The 26,137-nt window shown below is 45.5% G+C and overlaps 1 protein-coding gene across 1 annotated transcript in view; it reads left to right on the plus strand.

The window, feature by feature from the left end:
* The window catches only part of GFRA4 (GDNF family receptor alpha 4), a 77,290-nt gene that overhangs the window by 42,342 nt on the left and 8,811 nt on the right, over window positions 1–26,137 (plus strand). Inside the window, exons 2-4 of the mRNA XM_026072729.1 lie at window positions 16,439–16,717; window positions 20,539–20,619; window positions 25,267–25,612. Of these exons, the coding sequence (XP_025928514.1) occupies window positions 16,439–16,717; window positions 20,539–20,619; window positions 25,267–25,612 (706 nt within the window). The remainder of the gene's footprint in view (window positions 1–16,438; window positions 16,718–20,538; window positions 20,620–25,266; window positions 25,613–26,137) is intronic.

Genomic DNA, 26,137 nt, shown 5'->3' on the forward strand with positions numbered 1-26,137 from the left:
GTCATAACAGTGTAGTGCAGAATGCACTGTCAATTAAGTGTTTTAAAGAGGTACATTAAGACAGGAGTTCATTGATAAATGACCCTTTAAAAATGGGAGAGATTCACTTCTTACCAATGAATGGTCAAAGTCTGCACAACTGTCTTGGCCCATCTTGGATGCTTTTCGGTTTTGCAAGCTAGGCAGGACTGGATAGCTTTTCAGTGCTTAGTTATATGTAATGATGTATGGGATAGATAAAAGTGGGTAGAAACCACTGAAGGCATGATCCAAATGCAGTTCATTTTTGTTAACAGTTGTTGGTCTGGCATTAGTTCAAACCCAACATCCTCAGTCTTTCCTAATCCAGAAAATGCTAGTGATTAAACAAAGAAAATGCAATTTTTTCCTTGCTTCTCTGCAGTATGATTGATGACCTGAGAACAAGCCCAGGCTCCTGCTGAACCAACAATGTGGACATGCTCATAGGCTGAAAGATCGTTTGATGCAGTGGGCATCACAGCTCCCTCAGAAAGCTTGCTGAACTTCATGTACCAAGTCCTGTGTCTTTGAAGGCATTGTGCTTATTTTGCTACTAGCGTGAATGGAAAAGGGGATGTTATGTGCTCTGCATTGAGATCAAGCCTGTAGAGATGGTACAGAGATGAAGGAGGACGCAGAGAGAGCAAGTGGACCCAGCTTTCCCTTGATCAGCAGCTGCTTCAGCTCTCTGGCAAGGACAGTAAAGGAGGGCAGGGACTTCCAGCAGGTACTGAAATGTTCTTTAAAAAATCAGCCACCTTTCTACTGCTTTGGTGGTAATGTGTCCACATTTGGTGATAGCTAATGGTTAGTTACAGAGCTTCAACAGCTACATTAGAGCCCTGTGAAGCAGGGGGAGAGCTACTGTCTTCATTACACAGATGGGCAGCTGATATTTAGGGAGCATTAGCCAGATCTAGAGAGACTTTGCTGAACAGTTCTTGTGTCCAGTTCTGGGCTCCCCAATACAAGAGAGACATGGAGCTATTGGAGCGGGTCCAGCGGAGGGCTACTAAGACGATTAAAGGACTGGAGCATCTCTCCTATGAGCAAAGGTTGAGAGAGCTGGGACTGTTCAGCCTGGAGAAGAGAAGGCTGAGGGGGGATCTTATCAATGCGTATAAGTATCTGATGGGTGTAGAAAGGATGGGGCCAGACTCTTTTCAGTGGTGCCCAGCGATAGGACGCAAGGCAACAGGCACAAACTGAAACACAGACAGTTCCATCTGAACATGAGGAAAAACTTCTTTATTKTGAGGGTAACAGAGAACTGGAACAGGTTACCCAGAGAGGTTGTGGAGTCTCCTTCCTTGGAGATATTCAAAAGGCACCTGGACACAGTCCTTGGAAAGGTGCTCTAGGTGACCTTGCTTGAGCAGTGGGGTTGGACTAGACGATCTCTAAAGGTCCCTTCCAACCTCAACCATTTTATGATTCTATGATAACAGAGCAGAGGCACTCACAGGTCTGAAAGTGTTCCAGAAAGTCAAAAGCAAATGGAAAAACATTCTGCCATCTCTTCTGGGACCTGGATGTTCTCTGGGGCTTGTTCAACCTGCCCAACTTCGGGCTCTCAGACATCCCCAGAAGAGCCCTGTGCTGAGTCAGTAGGTACCTACTTTCTCTGTGTTTCATTTTCAGGATAATCCAAACAGCTAGATTTTCTAGAGATGCAATTGCCATGCTCAATGAAGTCCTAACACACCAAGAACTCTGAGTTCGGCCTCAAGCAGCACTTGTCTTTCACAGATTAGTGTAGTGGCTGTAGCTCTTCCCCAGTGTGAGGGCTTTCAAACCCACATCCTCTACTTCCCAAGAGAGTCCTTAAACACTAGTCTGCATAATTATCCTCAGAGGAGGAATTGCTGCTTCCTTTTTTTACAGCAATCTTATCAGGGTTCCTTCTTGGTTTTGGTTTTACCTGCCTTCATCTCAATTATTTAAGTGATGTTACCATCGATTAACACTGGCTTAGCTATGCCTTGTTCTGGTCAGCACGGAGAACCAGAATTCACAGAGCTGCACAGGCTTCACCTCTCATTTGGGTCTGACTCCAGGGTGGTTTCGTTGATTTTGAGACAGTTGTTCCCGCTTTGCAAGTATGCACCAACCACAAGGCCCTTGGTAATCACAACTGGACAGTGTTACAGTAACAGAGAGAAGGAAGGGACCACAGGAAGACACATACAGAACTTTCTKCTCCAGCAGAGAAAGGAGGATGCAAGAGCCATTTCTGACAGATGCGCCTGTAAATGATTCCACCACTGGGAATTAAAAAATTCCTCTGTAATCTGTTCAACTTTTTAAACTTCCTATATAAATTTTTCTTAATATCTAACTAAATCTCCCTTGTTGCACATTTACTCGAAATTATTTCTCATCTTATGTCCTGCGCTGGTAGAGCGCTATCTATCACTGTCTGCTTCTGAACCATCTTGTTTACATATCCGTGTGCTCTGATTTTGTTTCTTYGCAGCCTTCTTCCTAAACTAAACAAGCCCAGGTTTTTCACTTTTCCTCTCATCATGCCTGCAAAAACACTTATTATTTTCATGAGATTCCTCTGGGTTCTCATCATCTTCCTTTACATGTGTTGTTCAGCCAAAAAGGTCGACCCAAACTCCAGCTACAGCCTCACTGGAGCTAAGAGCAGAATAATAGCTTCCTATGCCAAATATGCACCTCGTGTGTCCCAGATGTAGAGTTTGCTGCTTTGCATCCTGTTGCTTTTTCTTGTTCATGCTTGTGATTGACTCCTATTCCATGGCCCTGTCTCCCATACTGCTGGCTACCCAGACACTCCCTAGCTTGACTTCTCCCTCCTGCACTCGTGTCCACCAGTGCTACTTTTGTTTCTGTTAAGTGTCAGCCTCCTGATTTCAGACACTGCCTTCAACGGATCAGGATAATTTTGAATTCTGGTCTTGTCCCGCAAAATGCTTGTGACCACCCTCCTTGTCTTCTGTCGACCACAAATTGCATAAATCTATTCGCTATTCCGTCATCCAAGTCATTATGAGAATACTGAATAGTACTAGACTAAGGACAGACCCTCAGAGACCTTCTTAGTCTGAAAATGAGCTACTGCTACTCCTCTKGGAGCGCAGTATTCATGAGCAGTTGCGCACTCACTTTACCGTGATTTCACAGAGGCTATTTTTATGGGTATATCATGTGGATCTGTGCCAAATAGCTTGCAAAAGTAAAATCTTACCATGTCATCCCTTAACCCTGCTGGCCAGTCTTATCCACCTGATTGGTCTACAATCACCTTGTTCCTCCTCTTTTTTAAAAAGGGGAGGGGGGAGTTGTCCTTGGCCAACATTTGGGACCTCATTCTTGATGAGGATTGGGAAGATAYAAAGATCTTATTTTACTGCCATTTCTTGTGGTTGACATACACAGACTTGCTGACAGGTACCAGCAACATCTAGGAGAACATACTTCTGTGTTAACAGTTGTGTGGAAAAGAGGGGATTTTAAACCATTATTTGAATGGCAAATCTCTTCTTCTATGGAAAGTGTGGTGGGACATGACAGGAAACAGCCCGGGTTTCATTCTGAAGGTCTCATCTAAAAGAGTCCTTCTAGGTTCCTTGGGTCCAAAGACCTAAAGGGATCTTTGGAACTGTTGCCCATCTCATTACTCCACCACGTGTCCCAGCTTGGGCCATAACAGAAATCCAGGGCCTTGCACTTCACTTTCTCAGTGAGGGAGAATCCAAAGACATGCATGCCAGCAATATGCTTGTGCATATTGTGATTTATAAATATGTACCTGTCCCTGAACGGACAAACAGCACAGAGAACCATCCCAGCACCCTCAAGCCAGCTCCATTGGTGAGATCTTGGTTCACAGCTCCTCCATAAGAACTGACTGCAATCAGAGTCCAAGAGAGATGGCAAACTTCTACTGTTTCCTTTTTTGCCATTGTAAGTCCTGTTTCAGGTTTAAGTCTTTAAAGAATCTGAAAAACCGTATGGTATCAGGAGCATGGTCTTCAGGGAAAGTGATACTCTTAAAAGAAGCGTAGATCAGGAAAGAGGAGTGCTGGTGTGAAGGAGGAATTAACCTAAAACTAAAACTTCATTAAGCTGAAAGATAAAATTCACAGGCAGTGCAGCAGGTTCTCAGCCACGTGATTGGTGAGTTTCTGACTTTTAAGTAAGGTGATTAAAACAAGTAAATCTGGACAAGGAACCCAGAAACACAAAACAGTATTTGTCTTTAATGGCATTGGTGAACATGGCATTGGTGAACAAATCTGGGCTGTCAGATCCTAAACACTCAGTGCTTTCAGCCTCCAGAAATGTTCCTCTGTTCATGAGACAGGAACTAACAGAAGGGCTTGGACTATCTGCTTACACTGGAGATCATTTCTAAAAATAGAAGCTACTGCAAAGTGTCTGCCCCTGGGGATAGTAGGAAAGAAGGACAAATCCTTCAGACTGAGATTAGAGATCCCAAAGAACTCAATAGGAATATTCAGAGGAAGTGTTTTTCTTTGCCTGCCAAGGGAGATGTTTTCAAGACAATGACTGGAGATGGTTTTTTTTTTTCTTTTTTTAATGCTTTTAGATGCCCCTCTTGGGACCTTGCAAATTGCCCTGACTGAGAATATTTTGAGAGTCTACATTTTCAATGCCCCTGATGGGAGATATTGGTTATACAGATTTCCCTCTGGGTTTGAATGTGCTCTTGAGACTTTTCACAGGAAAGCGCAAGAATTATTTGAAGGAAATGAGGGCATTGCAATACACATGGACGATATCCTGAAAGATGGCGGGAGGGAGGCAAAAGAGGAAGACAACAAAAGGCTGCAGAAATGGGTCAAGAAATGGGACATGGCAAGAGAAATCTAATTTCTAAAATTGGAAACATGAGATATTTGTGAGAAAGTATAAGTGAGTTGGCATGCACAGAGACTCTGGCCAAAGCCAAGCCATTACAGAAAAGCTGCTTTAACAGATAAGAAAGATTTGTGGAGTATCGTTCCCATAATGAATTGAGATGAAAACTCATCTTTCTGAGATCTTATGCAGAAGGACTCAAAATGAAACAAGACTGTCAACCTGGACAGGGAGTTTTGAAAGTCAAAAAGAGAAGAAAGAAAGCACCTGAGTTTTGGCAAGCTGTGTCATGCAGAGATGAACCACGTGGCCAGTAAATCCTTTGGTAGATGACTTGGTAGATGGAGGGTGACGAAGCTCTTGTGCAAACTGCAGACTGGCAGCACTGGTTTTCAGAGCCCCTCCAGAAATGGCATCCCTCAAACACAACGGGAGAATCTGGTCTTTGCTGCGGAAGATACTAAAGAAAAATATTCATTTAGGGAAAATGCATCCAAACAAAAAATGGACCCCCTAATTCATAGTTTCCACAGCTAATTCACCTCCCAGAAAGTAGAAAGATGTTTAGCTTTTGTTTGCCAGCTGCACCTGCATGGTTTGAGAATAGTGCGGAAACCAGAAAAACAAGAGCTGGGAGCAGGCACACTCCTGAGAGCATTTGATGAGTGTGTTTTTGAAAAATATGTGGAGAACGACATAATGCATGTAAATCTGGTGAAAAAGAATTCTCTAGTCTCAGACACAATAGAGAATAAATTTATGGAGGCCATGGCAAAAGGCAAGACATTGCAGAAAATTATTAATACTGTCACTGTAGGAAGGCTGGGGAATGACATACTCAAATCAGAGCTTTCTATAATTGATAGTATAGTGTGTAGATGTAAAAATCAGTAGTGACAAAAATATTAGTCTGTCATATTTTATAGAATCTGTGAGATCTAGAAAAATGCATTGCATTGGCCACAAATGAACATGGAGATGAAAATAAAAATGTGTGAAATTTGCCAATAATCTGTATCTCAAACAAGTAAACAATGATGATGGGTCAGACATGGTGGAGCTGTTGGACCATCCAGAGTACCTGAAGACTGCATTATTGGAGAATCTTCTATTCAGATAGCTCATAAGAAACAGAAAATCTTTATTTGGCAGATATGGCTTCCAGAAATGATCATGCCTTACAAATGTCCCTATTCAATTGACAAGACTGAAAAATTTGGACGAGATGGTGAATGTTGGAAATCCTCGAACAAATAATTTGAGGCAAAGTGGAGTTAAGTGGGTTAAAAAAAATTACATATATATATATATATATGTATACACATACGTGTGTGTGTGTGTGTGTGTGTGTGTGTGTGTGTGTATAAACTCTAGCAAACTCCCCAAAAGACCCATATCTCACTCTGCTGGACTTGAAATGACAGCCTCTAAGGCACAGACTATTACTGGTTGAATTTTTGCTTAAAATGCTAAGAACCAGACTGCCTTGTTTATTCAAACTGAGGCTGGGAATTTGAAAAGACCTTGAGGCACAGCTAGATAGATAGCTGTATAGAAAGAAAAAAAAAAGCACAAAATCAAATGATAATTGAGGAGCAAAGTTACTACAGGCTCTGTGGGCTGAAGGTGCTGCTCATATGGCTGGCACAGTTCCAGGGTAGAAACCCTTGTATTTGGGGTGCTCTTTAGTCCCAGATTTTAGACATGTTTTTTCACTCCTTCTTCCTTTCAAGCCACAAATCTTTCCAAAGGGAACGGCAAAGGGTATGATCCCTGTCCCAGAGGTAGGTACAGGAGCTGAACCTATGCTAAACCAAATGCCTGGAGCATGTCCCCTTATCATCTCAGCTGCTTGAGACTTTGGGAGGAAACCCACATACTCACACGGGACAATGTCCCTGTGAAGAAATCTAATCCAGAGGCAATTTCCAAACATCCCATTATCCTTTTCCTACCCTCTGGGAAGATCACAATACACAGGAGCCTTGAAAGACGTGTTGCACCTTGCTGAGACAGCCTATGTAAGCTGTAATGCGAGAAAAAATTATGATTGAAACGGGGGACACTTAAAGGGCATACGCTCAGGTTAATCTAAGAAAAAGAGAGACCAAGAGAATATGTGAACAGCACATTCTCTAATCTCCTATTGAAATATAGGTCTGCTAAATATTTTAGATCTAAACCTTGTTTCTGGTCTCAACTTCTAAGAAACTCCAAACAACTCAGTACTAGGCTCTTTGGGATCTCACAGGGCAGTGACTACAGTTAAAGAGTACACTCTTATTTCTGCCCTCTCTTGAGAACAGAAAACATGACTGTTAGAAGCACTGGAGAAACATCTGTATTAACAGCTAGACCCCATAGCACTTTCTTTCCTCTAAAGACTGGAGGATCAGCCCCACTGCAGTTACTGTAATGAACTTGAGTTTTTAATCCAAGTGGGGGAGACTGATGTAAACATCTAGCATGTTGCTGATGTCATGAGTACTGTTTTGACCCAAATACCCTGTATTTCTCCCAGTTCCCCTGTATACAGGCCTCCATTTGTCTTTAGATGTCTTTGCATCAGACTGTGTCACCCTTGCCCTGTGCTTCCTGCATCTGCTTGCAGAATGCTCCACTTGTTTCTTATCTGACACTTCCAACTGGGACAGGGACTTTTTATTTCCCTTCTGTGTGTCGAACCCAACAGCTGATCTTGATCATCGACTTCTTGATGCTGATGCAAAGCAAATCATCAACATTGCAATTGTAATTGGATTTTTTTTTTGAAGTCTCCTGCCTCTCATCTAAAACTGCCCCTTTTTGCCACAATTCAGGATGGCAACTTGCTAAAAACATCCTCCCCTGCTCCAGTGGGAGATGGATTTCCATCTTCTGGACTGCTATAGCCAGATCTCGTTTAGAAAAAGACCTCGTCGGGACTGTTACTTTCACCCTCACGCTCAAGAGATATTATGCTCTAATGCATTGCACTTTCTTCTCAAGGACTTCRAAGAGGAGGAGAAAATGTCTCGGTGCTGGACAGGGCAAATGCAATTCACCTGCTTGCGGGGTGTTAGAGTCAATTGCTATTCTTTTTAGATCACTCTCACTTCATCCAAATGCAGAGCCAATTGAAGTGATAATGACTTCTCTGTCAATGGCAGCTTTCATTCAAAGTATTTTGATATGCCAGGAAGAGATGCTTTAAAATGCCAGCAATAAATGCATGTTCAAAGCAATACACTTAGTACCTCAGCTGTAAAGTCCATGTATGTTCCCATCAGCTGCTTTTTTCACTGAATAAATTTTAGGCACAAATAATAGTCACTTCATTTTCCATAACCCTCCCTTCACACACACATACGCGTGCACACACACACATTCTCTCTTCTTTGCTCTCTGACTTTGCAAGAGAGCAGACTGAGGTTTTCCAAGACATGTGGGCAACTTGTGTGCTCAGTCTTTGGAGTTATGGCCAGTTATACTGCCTCACTGTGTGTGCCACATCTCTCCAAGAAACTGAGTAATGCATTCTACTGTTGGAGACAGCATGCCTAATATGTTTTCCTGGAATCAATCCAATAGGAAGAGGGTCAAGGATTCTTGGGATTCCCACTCAGTTGCCCTTCTTTGGGATATACTTTCTACAGCATCCAATGGTCAAATACCAGACTTGAATCCACAGGAAGGCATGCAATGAAAGGTCTTTCTCGTGTTTACCTTCTGGGTGAAGAGGCATAGCTCTGAGCCCTGTGCAGCACATAAGGACATCTCTGGCTATAGAACAAGAAGAGTCAGAAAGGGGAAAGGAGGCCCATGAGACAAGTTGGTGGAGCAGACCAATCCAGAGTTAGACCTAAAAGGGAGCTATCTTATGTCTACATTTGCTTTGTAGTGCCTCAACAGAGAATCTTTATGTTTCTATCATGTGGCCAGGACATTTTAAAGCCAAATTTAGCTGCATCTGATGGTTTTACATGTATCTTATACCTTTAATTACTTAGAGATCTCTCCTAGCCCTAGAGACCTCACAGTCTTTAATACAACTGTCCTCACAGATCCCTGCTAGATGCACTCTTATCCTGGTGGCACGGACACAGGCTGAAATGCAGAGATGCTCAGTTTTCCCACAGAACTTCTGATGTTTATTTTTAGGCATTTGTGATAAGAGCCTAGTGACCACAGGCCCCACTAATAGCTCCAGCTCCTTTTTGTGGTATAACTGTTTAGCTCTGCGATAGGGAGAAGTAACTGTCAGACCAGAAATTAGGGACTAAGGCCCCCCTGACATATCAGTATCATGGTGTCTCCAAATTCTGGCAAGCAGTGAATGTGACATGGGTCATGTTCATGGCCCTTGCTTGTGTCTGGGTGTAGAATATGGGTTTCAGAGCACACATTGCAAAAGAGTGCGTACCAGATTTGGACTCTCATGGATGCTCAGAACTGTTAAGCCTTCTCTCTGGTCAGCTGGATGAATTTTACTCACAATAGGTACATGACCATTTGCAGCCAGGTCATATGGTGGCCTGATTTGCATCTTCACTGCATAAAAACATTATTTACAGCTGAGTCGGTGGTTAGTTTGGCTGAGTCAGTCCAGCAGGACAGGGCGTTCCAGTGGCATCTTTACAAAATTAAGGCTGAAGCCTTGTCAGAAAGGGTGTATTAATCTAAGAGAATAATGATATCTAGGGAGACTTCGCCCCAAGTTATCATGAGAGTTTTCATGACAAATTCTTTTCTCCTCTTGGGTAATGGGGGCACAATGTCACTTCACCAGACCAGAGACACTCAGAGGGCTCAGGATTTCCTTCCAGCTTAAAAGTTTGCAGACACAGCCCAACAAATAATGCTCTAGCCCATGACTTTTTCCCAGTGAGGCTCTAGTCATTGTCTTGGTGGGGAACAAATAAATTGCTTCACCTTTCCATGGTTCAGCAAAGTTAAAGTGATGCTTGTCTCCTTGGTAAATGGCTAACAGCGCTRCAGATGAGAAGGGTTGTCAAAGACAAATTGGGGATTATTGAGTTCATCTCAGCAGATGTCTCAAACCTGACTCTTCATGCTCTTCTTGACTCATTCAGAYTTTCATTTAACAGTTGTAGCGGTCACATTTCACACTCACTTTGCAGTGTAAGTCCCCACAGGGCAGAGAATCTCCCACCAAAAATTTTTGCTCTTCATCGCACTTGTGCAGCTCCATCATGCCAAATGACAAGTGTGACGGCCCCTCAAGAGTAAGGAAGAAGCGTCCTCTGTCCCTGCAGGCCCAACAGCAAAAGTTTTACCTTCATGTGGGTATTTGTCCTTGCACTCAGACCACTCATGTTATCTGAGTTGCTCCAGACTCCAACAGCTCCAGTTATCCCTGTGTGTGTGTGCTTTACCTAGAACTGAACATCTCCTCTGCCATCAAAGTCAATGAACATCTTCCCGCTGATTTTTATAAGTCTTGGTTAAAATTCAGAAGCATGTATCCCTACCACTAGACCTCAAAAGACACTTCACTAGAGGATGGGTCACCTCTTGCTTAATAAATTTCCTGTCACAGCAGGGATCTTGACCAATGGGGCATTTAAAGATTCAGGCTTCTTTGAAAGTATCTAGGTGGAATGYATTAGCTTATGATAAGCAGGAATACAGATTAGAGGAATGGGTCTAATTTCTTCTGGTTTCAATCCAGTGCAATGAGTAAATTATTTTCTATGATGTGGATCAGCTATTAGAGGGGAAGGAAACACTTAGTGAATGTTACTGTATTTATTTATAAATCCCAGTACTCAAAGACCTGAGCATATACAGGCAGAAGATTGCTTATAACCTTAAAGTAAGAGGAGAAGGGTCAGAGTTGTAGGTACAAAGAGTCAGGCAGCACATTTTTAATGCCTGCAGGAGATATGCAGCATGCTGCTGGGTTGAACTTTCTGACATTGTTCTGACACCTGCAGACGTTAGACTCCTGAGGTGTTCTTGGCAAATTCCCCCGTCTCACCCCAGCACTGACCAGGAAGAATTTTTAGAAAACAGAGGAMAATTTGCAATATGGGATTTCGTTATGTGCATGTCATGTCTATAAACCCAYCTAGCTCCAATGAGGGCTGATAGGCACAGTCCCAGCCCCTTGAAATGCTCATAATGCTGGAGCTCTGAGCATGCACTAAGCACAGGAGAAGACAGGCGGAAGGGAAGGAAACTTCCCTGGCCTGGGAAACAGCTTCCCAAAGGGGCTTGCTGGGCGCTACAAAATCTGGATGACGGCAACGAGTTCTGGACAAGGCATGGGGGGAAATCTACTGGGAATGTTGTTCTCTGGCAGGTTTTAGAAAAGACCGTCAGTATGGCACCTCCTTAGGTGATCCTGGGCCTTTGAGAGAAAAATCAGGACTTGAAAGCACAGTCTAAACAAGGTTTAGCAGTGACCACGTTCATTAGCCACCTGAGCCCATTCATGCATCATTTATGTTGGCTTATGAATATTTGGGGCTTCCTTCCAGATTCCCTTTCCAATTCTTTTTCCCTCCTGGACAACTGTATGTAACAGCTTATTTCTGACAGCTCTGGGTATTTTTTGGACAGCAAACATTTGCCTATTAGTGAACACCAGCATCTGTCCCCCAGATTTAATTTCATTGGGCCTATTAGGATGGGCTCCATCTGGCCAAATGTAGACATCTATATTATAGGTGCCTGTGTCTGAAGGAGGTCTCCTAGGCTCCTTATAGCCCCCCCAAAATATTGGCCCTTCAACCCATCTGTATGGGTGGGATTCAGCTCACAGACAAGACACCTTCCTTTAGCAGCATTATTCAGTTGCCTAACCATGGATAGCTAGAGCCATCTCAGATATGCTAGGGTATCTGTCACATCCACATGGGGCTGGCAGATATAACATAGCACCTCTGAGAGACCTGAGATGTTCTGCAAGAGGTACTGGAGGCCAGGTGGGATGCCCACAGGGCATCTCAAATGTCACTAGATGAGCATGTTTAGGCAACTAAATCACACCCCATGGAGTCCTGAGAGCTGTGCAACTAACCATATGGGTATCTACTTCATGGTGAGATGCTCTGCAGGCATCTGTCATGTTATCACAGGATACAAGCACCCCATTCAGTGTCAYCTCCCAGGTGTTTACACCACCTACATGCTGGCTCGGAGACTGACTCCAGTGTGAAGAGAGTCAGCAGATTTGCAAGCAAAACAAGGCTGGTAGGGGAGTGGAAAACCAACTCCAGCTTCGGTACACAGCTGGCTTGAGATATCTGAGGCCATGAACTGTCCAGCCTTGCAAGGCCAAATGTGACCTCTGCTCCATCCTCTTTTGTCTGCTGTCCCTTCTGTGGAACAATTAGGAAGAATTACATAAAAGGCTTTCAGCTAACCAAAAAAGGACAGTAAGCCATTTCTGCCACTTCATTAGAGATTTTAGGTAGTTATTCTCCTCCAAGCAGCAGATATTGTAAAAAGCAAGCATCAAACACCAAACAAGTCAACAGATTGTCTTGGAAATAATAAAAACAGTATTCATCAGTCCGTGGCACTGTGCATGAACCAGGGGGGTAAAAATCATTTTAGATTCACATCTTACACATACAAAAATTGGGAGTGAGGGGAATCCCAAACCCCCAGGTTGGACAGCAAACCCAAAGCTCCCATGAGAAATGGTGTAATGCATCCTAAAGCGTTTGAAACCCAGCTATTGCTGCAGCAGGGCTCAGAAAGTCAGAGCAGCAGGGCCTCGTGTTGGTACTCCCTGATGCATCAGACAAAACATTTTGTATGCCATTCCCAAACTAACATACAGTGTCACCTTCACAGTTCTTTACCCCAGACACAGCTGCATTTCAGTGACGAAGGAAATGGTCTCATTAGAGAAGAGTCAGATCTACATGTTTAAAAAAAAAAAAAAATCACTTTGAGATACCTGTATAAAAAGAACCGTGGGTTTGTTAAGGCAAGGGGAAGAGCTAGATTTTTCTTCTTACTGCTGCACATTAGGTGTAGCTTTATGCAAGTGCCACTGAGGTAAGCAAGATCAGAAACAGATGTGGAGTATAGCTACAAACTGGATGTGAAAATAAACTCATTATCCCATCTGCCCACCGTAAGCAGTGTGAAATTGTCAGCAAGTGAGGAATAAAAATCCAGACAAATGGTCTTTTAAAGAGAGCAGAGGGAGCGGGAAGTTCTGCTATTAGAAAAATAGAGGCACAAAAAGCCCAAGCCCGAAACAACCCAATGCATATACCAAGCCCTATTGACCTGAGATTAGTCAGGGCAGAGATGGAGAAAATTTTCACAGTGGAGAGTCTTCAAGGTGACATTTTTGAAGGCCATTCTGTCTTTGGGAGAGAAGATCTGATTTTGCTTTTGTCCCTGCCTCTTAGGAAGCACCATCTATTTCACAAGTCACAGAGACTTTTTTTCCCCGGGAGGTGCTCTCTTAATGTTGCATAAAATTACTCTCTCAGGGTAGTATGAGCAGAAAAACGTGGTGTTATGTTGTCTCAGTTGCAAAGACATTGCTAACAATAAAAGCCCCTGAATGATTCGGTTTTTAAGTGACATGATTATAGAATGGGTCGTTCGTGATGCTCCAGTTAAAGTTGCTTCAAGCACCTCTGTCATGATGTCTGAATGGGGCTGTTTTATGYTTTCGGCTTGGGCTGTAAATATTCACCCCTGGCCTTTGTTCTATGAAGCAAGACTCAGCTTGAGGATATATTTACTTAAAATTTTGCAGGAAAATTTCTCAAATGGTCAATCTGCTTGATTTATTTAAAGTGGGATCCCAAAGTATTTTACAGCTTTTACAGGCTGGCTGTGTTTATAACTGTCCTGGGGAGTATCTTCTGCAATTCATGTAGCGGAGAGGGGGAAGGAGGGTCATAATTTCTATTTTAACCTACTTTTCTAGCTGCTGACATGACACTGACAAAGTCATCTCTTCTAGAATGAAATCTGCCATGCTTTATCTTAGTCCACAGGAGATCGTTTGGAGAAGCCAGGGCACAATCTGCCCCTGCATTTCTCAGTTAGGAACATGAGTCAAAAATTTTTTTTTTCTATGATGGAGTCTGTTTAGAAATGCTATGCATGGAAAATTCATCAGTATCTGAAAGCATAGACTGCAACTTCAGCACACTTTATAGACCTCAGAGAAATTGCAAAGCAAATGATGTTTCAAGAAAATGGGTTCCTTGTGTTTGGATTTCTTCAAGATACGACAGCCCAAGGCAGAGTTTCCTACATGTTGGAAATCGTTTCTCTCTCCACATTTGCCAGATCCAAAAAAGCCTTGAGAGCTAAATAAACCAGGTCTATGAATAAATAAGGTGTAGCGGAACTCAAATTTGAGGTGTTTTGAGATTTGAGACAACTGAAAGCTTGGTGTTGCCCATGGAGCACTTCAAAATATTCTGGAGGTTGATGAAAGGTTTTGCATTTGAGATTCTATTGGGATATTTCAAGATAAACAGCCTGGTGGTTTCACCAAAGTTTGTAATAAACATAATTAAAATATCTGAACTACAGTGCTAACTTCTACTGCAATCAGCAAAAGCAACAGAAGCAGCTCCTTCTAACCAAACACGCTGTGACTGCCATGGGAAGAGAAATAGATATCCTGGGCTCAAGGAGAGAACTGGGAGGAATAGTAGAGTTAGGGTGGATGCAAAAATTCAAGGCATGGGAGGTAGCAGATGGAAGGAGGAAAAAAAGACTCTGCAGAAACTGATAGACTCCTGGAGAGAGAGGAGAGATCTTATGAAGCCCTCAGTGATGCAGATCTGGGCCCCACATCTTCCCCAGAGGAGAGAGGATTTTTAATGTCTGAGTCAGCTTTCACTAGGACCAGACCCTAGATGCCCTCAAAGAAAGATCGGAATTTGCCTGTATTCAGCATGATTTTCCCCTGTGCCACTGGTGTCCTGGCATGTCTTGTGAAGATGGGATTTCTCGCCACACCACCACCTTCAGCCACGCATGCTCAAGACCTAGAGCCCTTAGCAGTGGCTTAGAGAAAGCCCCGGGGCTTCTGGCTTTCTCACAGAGGGTGAAGCGCACACAGTCACAGGAGGTGTAGGCAAGGGATGTCCCCCCAAGGTTACCAGCCCTCCATCCTACCTTCCCTGTGAAGTAGGAGGGAAGCAGAATAATGTTAGGGACGAGCAGTTCCTTTAGGAAGAGTTTGAGAAATCTTCCTTCAAGGTCTTGACAGCAGTTTATGTTTTTCTAGTACAGCAGGATCTGAAATTACGTTATGGGCACTGGGACCAATTCTCCCCTTCCATAAACCAGGTTTCCATCTCTGTCACACCCTCAAGGCATGGTGCAACCATGGCTGATCCATGTCAACGTGCTCTGGAGCACCTCACCAACCAGAAGGAGTGCAATTCACCTGGTCCTTGACTCCCCCCCTACATCTCCCCTCCTGCTGCAAGTCTTGGAGAGGTGGTGACAGTGAACAAGGGCAAACTCCTGGAATACATGTGGGCTAAATCCATGTCAAAGCATCCCCATGCAGAAGCATTCATAGCTTCTCAGAGGTGTAGGCAAAATTAAATTAAATTTTGTGTGCAAGGAGGATTGGGTTGCAATTCACATCAAAGGGCAGAAATGATCTGGAGAGCAGGGGAAGCAAAAGGCCTGGAGAGCTTGTTTTGCTCAAAGCAGGAAAGGACAAGCATTAGGAGCAGGTCTAGTCTCTGCCACACAAACCTTGGCACCTCTCAGTCATGGCAGAGCCATTTCCTCTCCCTCCCCATCTGCTCCCAAGTGCAGGGACCAGCACCCACTGTACCTGCATGGGAAGAGGATGAGGAGTGCAGTGTCCTGCCAGGCTTCTGAGCCTCCAGGTCACTCTGGCCAATAGTCAGCAGCATAGCCCAGAGCATAATAAATTGCCTCGAACAACACAAACTCTCTGCTGATTTCTTCTAGCTGCACAAAAGGGAAAAGAAGCGTTTAACTTAGGTCACTTCATGGCCTTGGCCAGTGGTTCCCCAAATTTCTCATAATTCTACTTCCAGGCAGACCCCACACAGGGTCACAATCTCAAGCCAGGAAGATCCTTGTCTCATGGAGAGAGGTGACCTGTCCGGCTCCTCAGCTGCAGGTGCAGAAGGACACTTGCATCTCACTGTTGCTGATGGTGCTGCAATACGGGAGAGAGGGCTGGGCTGAGGCGCAAAATCGCARGTTGTGCCATGTCTCCTTAACATCCCTCTGAGTTCCTTCCGCCTGCTCCTGCTCCTCCCTAAAGCTGTTGGGCAGAGTTGCAGCACGTTTGGGTGGGCAGTTATTTTCAGTCCTACCAAGAGGGCAAATTGAGAGTTGGATTGGTCAACCCAGGCATTTGCTCTCCAGCTGACCTGCTGAGAAGACTGCCATGTGATCTGCCTGCTTAAAGACTTCAGAAGCAGGGTCACTGCTTGTAGGGTGTATGGTCATGAGGGGAATTTCCATCTCTGTGTGTGAAAATGGTCATCCTAGCCTGGTGCAGCCTATGAGAGGCGCAATTCTTTTCCCACCTGGGGTTGCTCCATCACCTCACACCCATTCTCTGGTTCTCTTGCAGAAGGTATGGCAGAAGCTGTCAGCTCGAGCAGGGACTGCCTTCAAGCAGGAGAATCCTGCACCAACGACCCCATCTGCAGCTCCAAATTCAGGACCCTTCGGCAATGCATTGCGGGCAAYGGAGCCAACAAGCTGGGCCCAGATGCCAAGAACCAGTGCCGGAGCACTGTGACGGCCCTGCTCTCCAGCCAGCTGTACGGCTGCAAGTGCAAACGAGGCATGAAAAAGGAGAAGCACTGTTTGAGTGTCTACTGGAGCATCCACCACACGCTGATGGAAGGTCAGTCAACGAGGGGGGCTCATTTCCTTCAGGTCTTCCTAAAAGGGAACTATTACAAGTAATACTGGCTTTCTGCAGAGCTCTCCAACCCCAAAGTAGAGGGCAGAAAARTCTCCCCTGTCTGATCCCTTTCCATCATGGGACACACTGATCCATGCAGTAATAGCATTTTGGGGAAATCAAGGACCACCAGCGGTAACTGGAAGAAGGCTGRCTTCCCAGCTTTGAACAGGGCTGCTTCCAGCCTCTCCCCTCCTCAGCTGGGGAGCAGAGAGGCTGAGCTGATGGCATTGCCCTATTGCAGAGAGGGAGAGGATGATTAAGGCAGAGCGTGAGAGGCCAGTTTTCCTGGGGGAAAGTAGGAGAGCAGCAACAAAGGTCATAAAATGAGTTTCATGGGTGGAAAAAAATGAGGCACTGATAAATCTGTGCTATCACATCACCTCACATGGCTAAGATACTCTTAGCAGCTGACCAGCAGGGATTTGAACCCTTACCCRTTGGCTGGGACTAAAGGGGGAATTTGGTTCAGGTTCTCCCAATTTCATACCACATGGGACATTATATAGAAGGCAAGAATGAGCCCTTCAATGACCTCCTTTGGTTCTGGGGAAAAAAATCATCTAGAATTTCACTTTGGGAAGGACCAGGACGTCTAGGGTGTTCACAAAACAGCTAATCCGTGGGACCATCTTMGACTACAGGGGCACATCTCTGCCTCCTTTCTAGGTTTAGGGTACCTGCCTGCCCTGGTCAGGGGAGCCTAGGGTATGGCCACAGCACAGAGCTGCAGAAGGAATATGATAGGAAATATGGTGGGACTTGGTAAATTTATTCTCTTTCCAGCATAGAGATGTCCTTTATGAATGCAGACATTATAATAAGGTTGAAATCCTGAGGTTCTGCCTTTCATTTTTTTTTTAGTCTGGTCTTTTTCATGGTGTTCCCAGTATACCTTGAGATCTTTTGCTGAAGAAATGCAGGATATGCAGAGYATGATTTTCATTTAAATAGATGTTAGCCAAGACCCTGAGAGCCAGAGATTTTTATAGAACCACTACACAAAATCTAGGCATCGAAGAAAAAAATATTGTGAACTTAGAAAAATTCACTCTCTTGGAGGATCTCAAGTGACCCAGTGTCTTTGGGATAGTGAAGATTTGAAGCTGGTGACATCAACCTGGAATTWAAACTGTTCAAGAGCCAGTACTTAGAAAGCTTGGATTTTGACATTTTTAAAGAGTTGTCATAAAAATACAGCTCAGTGACCATAACTCTTCCTTGTCAAGCTGGTGAGTATTTTATGCACCATGAAAATTAAAATGGGAATAAAACAGAACCTTCCAACCGTAGGCTGCAAAATAGATTAATAAAACGCTGCTGACTGAAATCTGAAAGGAAAGGTGCAGGGGTGATAACATAGGCCAAAAGGCCAAGCAAAACAAAGAGGATGAAGACAACAATACACAGGCTTACCAGGCTGGGAACTGCTTGATCAAGTTCCTGGAAAGCTTTCAATACCAGAGTTTGCAGGGTAGTGAGCTCGCTGACATGAACTGACTGGGGAAATAAGAGGTCTCAGCACCACCTAGGATCCAACCCTTCCCCTAATTGCTTACCAAATGAATTTATTTGCACTGATGCCTGGGGAAGAGGTGGCAATCCGGCTTCTCCATTCCTCTCAAGAGTTTGAGTCACAGCCCCTTCCCCGTTGACCTTTGTGGCCTGAAGTTTCGGACACAGCTCAGCTCTCCCCTTCTCCCTTGCTTTTCTCCTAAAGCAGCTCCTGTCTCCTGGTTGTGCTAATCGATGCAGTTGGGTCCCTCTCCATCATTCCTGCAGCTCCTGAATGGCCTTTCTTCCATCACATTTTTATGTCTGTGGCTTTGCAGATCCGTTCTGGAGTGGACACAGCTTCTACAACACATCTTCTACACATGGCTGTACACATGGTACAAAGCCCACTGTCCATCCGGACCCACAGCTGCCCTGAGGAAGCTCTTTTGATCCAACTTTGGGGGCAATTTTTATTTTATTTTTATTTTATTTATTTATTTATTTTTTGAGTAGAGGAACTCTAGCTGCATCCCAGAGGCCTGAGAGCCAGGTGTGAACAGCGCAGGACAGAGCAGAGAGTCTGGGCACGGGGAGGCCTGGAGAGGCACGGCTGTGCAGGACAGTGGTGCTAGGAGGACTCGCACTGCTCTGGGAATAGCAGGGAGAGGACAGCCAGCGGGCGCTGGGAAATGGGGCAGAAGCCAGGCACAGGTCTCCGGATGCGGAGTGGGAGATGGGTGCTGGCCAGGTGGGATGGGCTCTGGCCCAGCGGCTTGGGATCTCTGTCCTGGAAGAGACTGTGAGAGGGTTGTTATTGGAGACTGCCAAGACTCTCCCCCACTTCTCCGTTTGGTGTGGTGCCCTGAGCCCTCACATTTTTGCAAGCGCCAAATTCATTTGCAATGCTGATTCACACTCCCAGATCTTTGATTTCCCTGTTTTAATTTCCTGGGGGAAATATATTTCATAATAGTCACATGTTCTGAAGTCCTTATACAAGTTTAATTGACTGAGAAAGGAAGCCAATCCACGTTCTCCGTGTAGGGCTTTGCCTTTCAGTCATACTTACCCAGGAGGCTGTAAAAAGCTTCCTAGAAGCCCTCTTATAAAATCAATTGTGGAAGTGTGTGCTCAGGGAATTTACAAAGCATACTATTTACTCTGCTTCTCTTGAGCGCGCCTGTGTTTAGCCACCTTCCCATTTGGAGACACAATAACATGATGACAACCCGATAACAATTCTCTGATAAGGTGCTGTATCATCAGGACATAAAACTGCTATGCTGGAAAATACAAATGGGCCCCTCTCCAGTCGGTAACGATGCAAGATATTTCAATGAAGGTGTAAAGCTGCCTTGTAATGCACCTGTGGTAATTGCACAGGGCTGTGTACCCTGGGAGCCATTTCTTCCTGACCGCAGCTGGTGATCAGCATATGCCCGGAGCATGAGGTTTGATAGTCCTTTTATCCCAGCCAGTACATCTGCTGCCGCTGTCCATATCCATCTAAATGTCTAATAAAAAGAAATGATACTGAGCTATTTGCTTCAATAATATTCTGTGGTATCCATCAGGATGACGGGGCATTACAGACCATTGAGCGGATGAAAGGGAAGCACCGATTGAATAAAATTAGCTCCCCGGCAACTTAAGAATTAAGATGGGGAAGTTTCTGCCGGAGCCGTGGGTCATTAGCTCCATGTCAAGTAAGAAAGGGCTGTTGGCAAAGAGAAGGAGCGAGGTGTTAATAAATATGAAGACTTGTGCATGCACACACAATCCCATACCTGGGATTACCTTACCTGCTTCCCGGAAATATGTAAGGACAACTGACCCAGGGAAGGCCATCTAGAAAATAGCAAGAATGGTGATAGAAACCTCGTGTATGCAGGGAGCTGATGGTTTTAACTATGTCGAAGAGCAAGAACCTGTGTTATAGTCTGGTGTCCTCAGAGGCAAACCTCATAGAGGGGCCAAGGACTTGAGATATCCAGGGTCGCAACTGAGAAGCTCTCTGAGGGATTGCCCTACTCCAAGGCTGTGACATATCTCTAAAAGCTATTTGGATCCTATTCCCTTCTCTACAGCCACACATCAGTTCCTGTGACTCTAAGTATCCACTTACCTATGGCTTTTAGATTGGAGCAACATCCTCTTGGTCCCACAAACCAAGCCTCTCCTGGATCTGCTGAACTTTGTACCTCTCAGGCATCCCTCAGGGGCCTCGGTTGCCTTCTCAACAACTTGTCCTTTTTTCACCCCAGGCATGAACGTACTGGAGAGTTCTCCTTATGAGCCATTCATCAGAGGCTTTGATTACGTCCGACTGGCATCCATCACTGCAGGTAGGTGGGTGGGAAGATGTTSTTTTACAGACTCGTTTGAAGTGGGGTGCTGGCTGTGGGATCAAGATCTACAGACAAGGGAATCTTTTGTGGTCTCTTGCTGCTCCTTAAAAAGCATTGCATGGCTCAGGTCTTGCATTCATTTTTCCAAGGAGCTGTCTATGATTCCTGGACTAAGCTGTTGGTAGAACATGATCTCAGAAGAAGCACTTGTGATTTTTGTCCTTTGGACCTTTCATTCCCATACTATGAAGGGCTGGGGCTAAGGTAAGAGGCAAGAACCTGTGAGTCTAAAGCCATGTGAGCTGAGGTAGAAGAAGTTTTACTGTCAGATGATCCAGACTTCTTGGGAGCTCATCCTACATGAAAGATGTAAAGCAAGCTCCCCCACCTTTTTGTAAGGAGGAGAAAGAAAAACAGGGGAGGAAGGAAAGAAAGAAAGAGGGAGAGAGAGAGAAAGAGAGTTGAGCAGGAAGGTTAGACAGAAGGAAGGAAAATGAGGAGCCATTTGACTTGGAGTAGGAAGAGGAGTTCCTTCACCTAGCAAATCAGAAATTTGTATAAGGGCTGGATGTGACTGGTACCAAGAAGTCCCTGGTGGTTGCAAGGAATGAAAAACCTGGTCATGTAATTTCTGTCTTGTGCCTTAGAAACATCTCTCCTTGGGGATCCTCTGCTTAGACAGTTGAATGCAGATTGATCTTCTGTGTCTTTAGGTCACAGGTTGATGGAAGACTGTCCTATAAATTCTCATCTTCTGGTCTTTTTCCCACACCTTGTCTGTCAAAGGGGATGCTGACAAGCTTTGAGGAAGAGAAGAGGGGACAGCCAGGTCAATCAGTGTGTGCAGAGGATTATTGGGATGGGAGATGTGTCAGTCAGCCTCCACACGTGCTTTGTCTCAAGTCTCCTGAAAGCCGGAGGACAGCTTTCCTRTTGTAGGAAACAAATGCAACAACGGCACTTTCCCACCTAGCACAGCTCCTGGACTGTGTGCTTCTGCCTCTCCTGCTTGCCTCGACTCATGCAGGCCAAAGAGGCACCAAGGCGATTGATTCATTGTAAGGACAGAAGCAACGTGTCTGATGTTTCCTGCTCTCTGCCTGGGGTCACCAAGGTTTGGAGGCTTCTTCCTCAGCATTTTCAGAGTACCAGTGGTGGTTAGTGGCTTCTAGAGTGTGATTGGGAGGCAGAATATTTCCTCTCATGCCGTTTGGAGTTTAAGGTCTCTTAGGCAAGCTTTTCCATTCCCACATTACTTGTTTTGGCATCGTCCCTAACGGCTCGATGTGTTGAGAAGGGCCTCTTCCAATGAGGTAAGATTCTCCATACCAGGTGAATCACTTGTGTGATGCAGAAACGTGCTAGGTAGGTTACGGTTAGGTATTAGAAGGCACTTCCACATCAGTCACAGGGCCAAACTCTGCAGGCAAAAAGGTCAATAACCCAACCTACCAGCTCGATCCCAATCACAGCATTTAGCCCCATGCCCTGAGGGGACTCAGACCTGTGTTCTGCTCTGCATCATGTAATCCCCTTAATAAAGCAAGCAGAGCTGCTTGACACCCTTTATCCCCCTCGTGGGCATGAACTCTGGGCTCAGCAGTTAAAAGGTCAGTGCAGTAGCTATTAAGCCATCAATCACTAACATTGCAGCTGCCAACATGACCGAAGTTCAGCTCTGCTTATTCACCACAGCTGTGGGGAAGCTTTACCAGCAGTCACTTTTGTTACCGAATTACCTGTCTGGGAGCAGGTAATGTATTCTGCACGTGCCTCTGATAAGCTCTCCTGAAGCGCAGTGCGGTTGTTGACCTTCAGATGTCCTCTGATGGGATAAGGAGGGGAAACCATTAGCGATGGGAGTGGAGAGAAAGCAGCCAGGGCCTCCTTGTTCCCGCAGGGCAGCTGCAAGTTTCCCTCTGAGAGGGAAAGGGGGATGAGCAGTGGTCAGCCCTGAGATAGTGCCAGATGACAGCCGAGCTCTGCACGGACAGATGTGGCCAAAAGCAGTCCTGTTGCAGCTCTTCCCAAACTGGCACCTGGCTCTGGGTCGGGGCCCGGGGCTGGAGTGCACCCAAGCGAGCAAAGAGCAGCCTGTCCCTGCAGCCGGCAGATGTCTTCAGTCCCTGCAATGGCAAGGTACTTGCTAGGTGAAAACGTCCTGAAGCAAATTAACCCATCAGCCTTTGACAACCTGTCCAGGCAAGGGGAAGGGGGAGAGGTTCTCCCTGAACTCACATCTTATTATTGTCTCCACTTGACTGGTTTGAGCGTGGACAGTGAAGCATGCACAAAGCTGTTTGCTGGGTCATGGCCTTGTTTACCAGAGTTTCCCCCTTTTGCTGGAAGTCCTGCAGGGCTCTTCAGAGCGAAGAGAACTCCAGGGATGGGGGTACTTACGCATGGTTAACTCATTGACAGGTTTTTGATGCAGACTGAAACTGGCTGGGCAGCAAAGCAAATGGACCTGAAGCAGCAGAGGTATATACCAAAAGATTCAGCATCCATCTAGGGATATCAAACCTTTTGGTTTTATCTTTTTTTTTCCTATTTATACTCATCAATACCTTCTATAACAACATCTTATGACCTACTGCCTTGCATCTGTCCAGTGCCCAGAATTACAGGTTCAAGGTTGCTGTACGATCCTCTTTCAAATTAAAAAAAAAAAAATTCCTAGAAATGTGTTGAAACATAAGGTATTCACATGACTCCATGCCAAGCTACAGATATTTTAAATCCGATTTTACATAAATAATATATGGTCCCCATTAAAAATGTACAAATGGAATTACATCCCTCCACCTTAATCGTAGTAGTGATTTAAAAAGTACATCCTTCGTTGTTGCGTGGGAAGAGGAGAAAAGCTAGCATGTTCAGTCTGATTCATTAGCTGAATGGGTAATGAAATCGTTCCAAGTAACTGTTTCCTACACATTTGCTGACAGCTCCCCAGTGTAAACTGATGCTCTAACAATATTCATCTCTGGGCATTTTTAAAGGGAAAAATCTACGTTGTAGGAAGGCACAGAGCAAAAATTTTGCCCATCATAAAATAACTGCATAACTTGGAATTCAACTTCCCATGCACAGTAAACAGTCAAGACAAGAGGAAGGGGAAAATAAACAGCTAGCAGAAGGAGCATCTGATAGCATCAATGAAAATGAAAGAATGCAGCCAGTTTTGAAGCACTCAGAAAGACTGTCAATGTTTTAACACTTGTCAGTGATGATCGGCTGGCTTTAACTCCTGGCCAAAGATAGGGCTTGACTCTGCACCTGAAATTTATCATTTGGAGGATTTTTTCTGATGTGAAAAATTCTTCTCTGCTGGGTAGAAAGTCCTTCTAGTGTGCTTCAGGTCAAGGGCTTAATCCAGAGAGATGAAGAATGCCTTCGAATTCATTTTCTCACCAGCGCTTGAAGGACCCTCATCTTATCTCTTCTATCAGAAAGAGAGCCTAATGTCTTGACCGACTCCTGCCAGGGCTTCTGTAACATTTCCCCCCGTATAAAAGAGCCCTGTCTATCTCCAAAGTAGCCCTGAAATCAGTGTTATACAGATAGTCTTTCCCTCTCTCTTATTCCCCAAATTTGCAGAGAATGTTGTTGGCACGTAACCTCCCAGGACCTCTCTTTACCTACTGAAGAAGGAGTGTTTCTCATCAGCCACCACAGTTTTTGCTTTCTTTTTCTAATTGTTCCCCTTGCTGCAGGTTTTCACCCGCTTTCCCTGCGTACCCCCATTGCCCCCCTGCTCTCCCATACAGACTGCTAATCTTGGGCTCGGACTTGTCATTCTCCTCTTGTTTAAGCGGATGGAAATGCAGAGGAATTTCACCAAAGCCAATGAAGGGATGACCTTGTAAGGGTGTGGGGAGAGGCCCGCTGGCTCTGCGCTTGCAGGCAGGCAGCGTCAAGGTCCCAGAGGCATCAGGTTCGATCGTAGCTTACCTCCCACTGACTGCACAAAGGCAGTGCCAACGCTCAGGAGGTGTGCTCTGCAACACGTGGGTAAACGCAAAAAAATGCCAAAACCACACCTGCCCCTCTGGAGAGGCCGGAGGAAACTCACTGCACAGGGGAGCAAGAGCCACGTGAGCGAGACTGCAGTACAAGGGTTAGCGCAGACAACCCATGCACCAGGATACCTGTCTTTGCCACTGACTCAGTGTTCACTCTTGGGCGACTTATTTCTCCTTCGGAAAAAGAGGGTTGGTTAAAAAAGATCCAGTCATGCTGCTGGACCCAGTCTTGGCATGAGTATACAATCTTTCCGCTGTCTTCCCCAGGCCCTGAGGTGGTTAAATCATGATGATAAAATGCTACGAGATGTCCAGGGCAGAGCAAAGCCTCATTTTATTATACATAGGAGCCTGGTGGAGCAGGCTCTGAGGTGTGAGATTTGTCGTGTGTCCACAGCACCAGTTGGGAAAGGTGAGTAGGGAAAGCAGATTTGGCTCTGCCAGGACAAGGAGAGTGAATGTGGCCTTTGCCCTCCCCCAGCCTCTCCAGGAGGATGGTGGTCTCACCGTGGTGGCCATGAACGAGAGCAGGATGGGGACCAAAGTCTTGTTGTGGGGTGGTGCTGTCAGGAGGGAGGTGAGTGCTAAACCCCATCGGTGTCTCCTGCTCGTACCGCAGGATCCGAGAACGAGGTGACCCAGGTGAACCGGTGCCTGGACGCTGCCAAAGCCTGCAACGTGGACGAGATGTGCCAGCGGCTGCGAACAGAGTACGTCTCCTTCTGCATCCGGCGCCTGGCCCGGGCCGACACCTGCAACCGCTCCAAGTGCCACAAGGCCCTGCGCAAGTTCTTCGACCGCGTGCCGCCCGAGTACACCCACGAGCTGCTCTTCTGCCCCTGCGACGACACAGCCTGCGCCGAGCGCCGGCGGCAGACCATCGTTCCCGCGTGCTCCTACGAGTCCAAGGAGAAACCCAACTGCCTGGCACCTCTGGACTCCTGTCGGGAAAACTACGTCTGCAGGTAACGTTCATGCACTGGGGTTGCAGATACAGGGTGCACCGGGACAGATGTCCCTTGGCCAAGGCTGTGGCTCATGCTCCAGCGACAGCCGGGTGCCTGAGCTGCGACCAGCCGACGCACGGCGGGTGTAGCCGCTCAAAGGATCCCAGCTGGAGGCACCCAGAAACGTTGGCTGAGCCTGAGTGACTCTTTCTCATGAGCCGTGTCCTTGTCTCATATCCTGACATGGAAGGCCTTCACAGTTGGGAAATTTGAGAAATTTGTGCTGGAGCTTGAAAAGGCACTTTTCTGTGGGTTTTGGATTGGGTCCTAAAGAAAGACCCACTAGGAAAATAGAAGGTGCAAGCTAAGCAGGGATGGCATGTAGGATGCTTGCAGCCACTTTCACTGATCCATCTGTCTCCTACTGTCCATCTCCCACAGCCTAGGGCAACCTGCAGGAGCAGCCAAGCCACCATAAGTCACAGACCCTTGTAGATACCTAAAAACCCATGGTTTTCTTTTATTTGATTAGAAAAAAATAAT

This window comes from Apteryx rowi, unplaced genomic scaffold (assembly GCF_003343035.1).
Source record: "Apteryx rowi isolate R43461 unplaced genomic scaffold, aptRow1 scaffold_35, whole genome shotgun sequence".
Classification (NCBI taxonomy): Eukaryota; Metazoa; Chordata; class Aves; order Apterygiformes; family Apterygidae; genus Apteryx; species Apteryx rowi.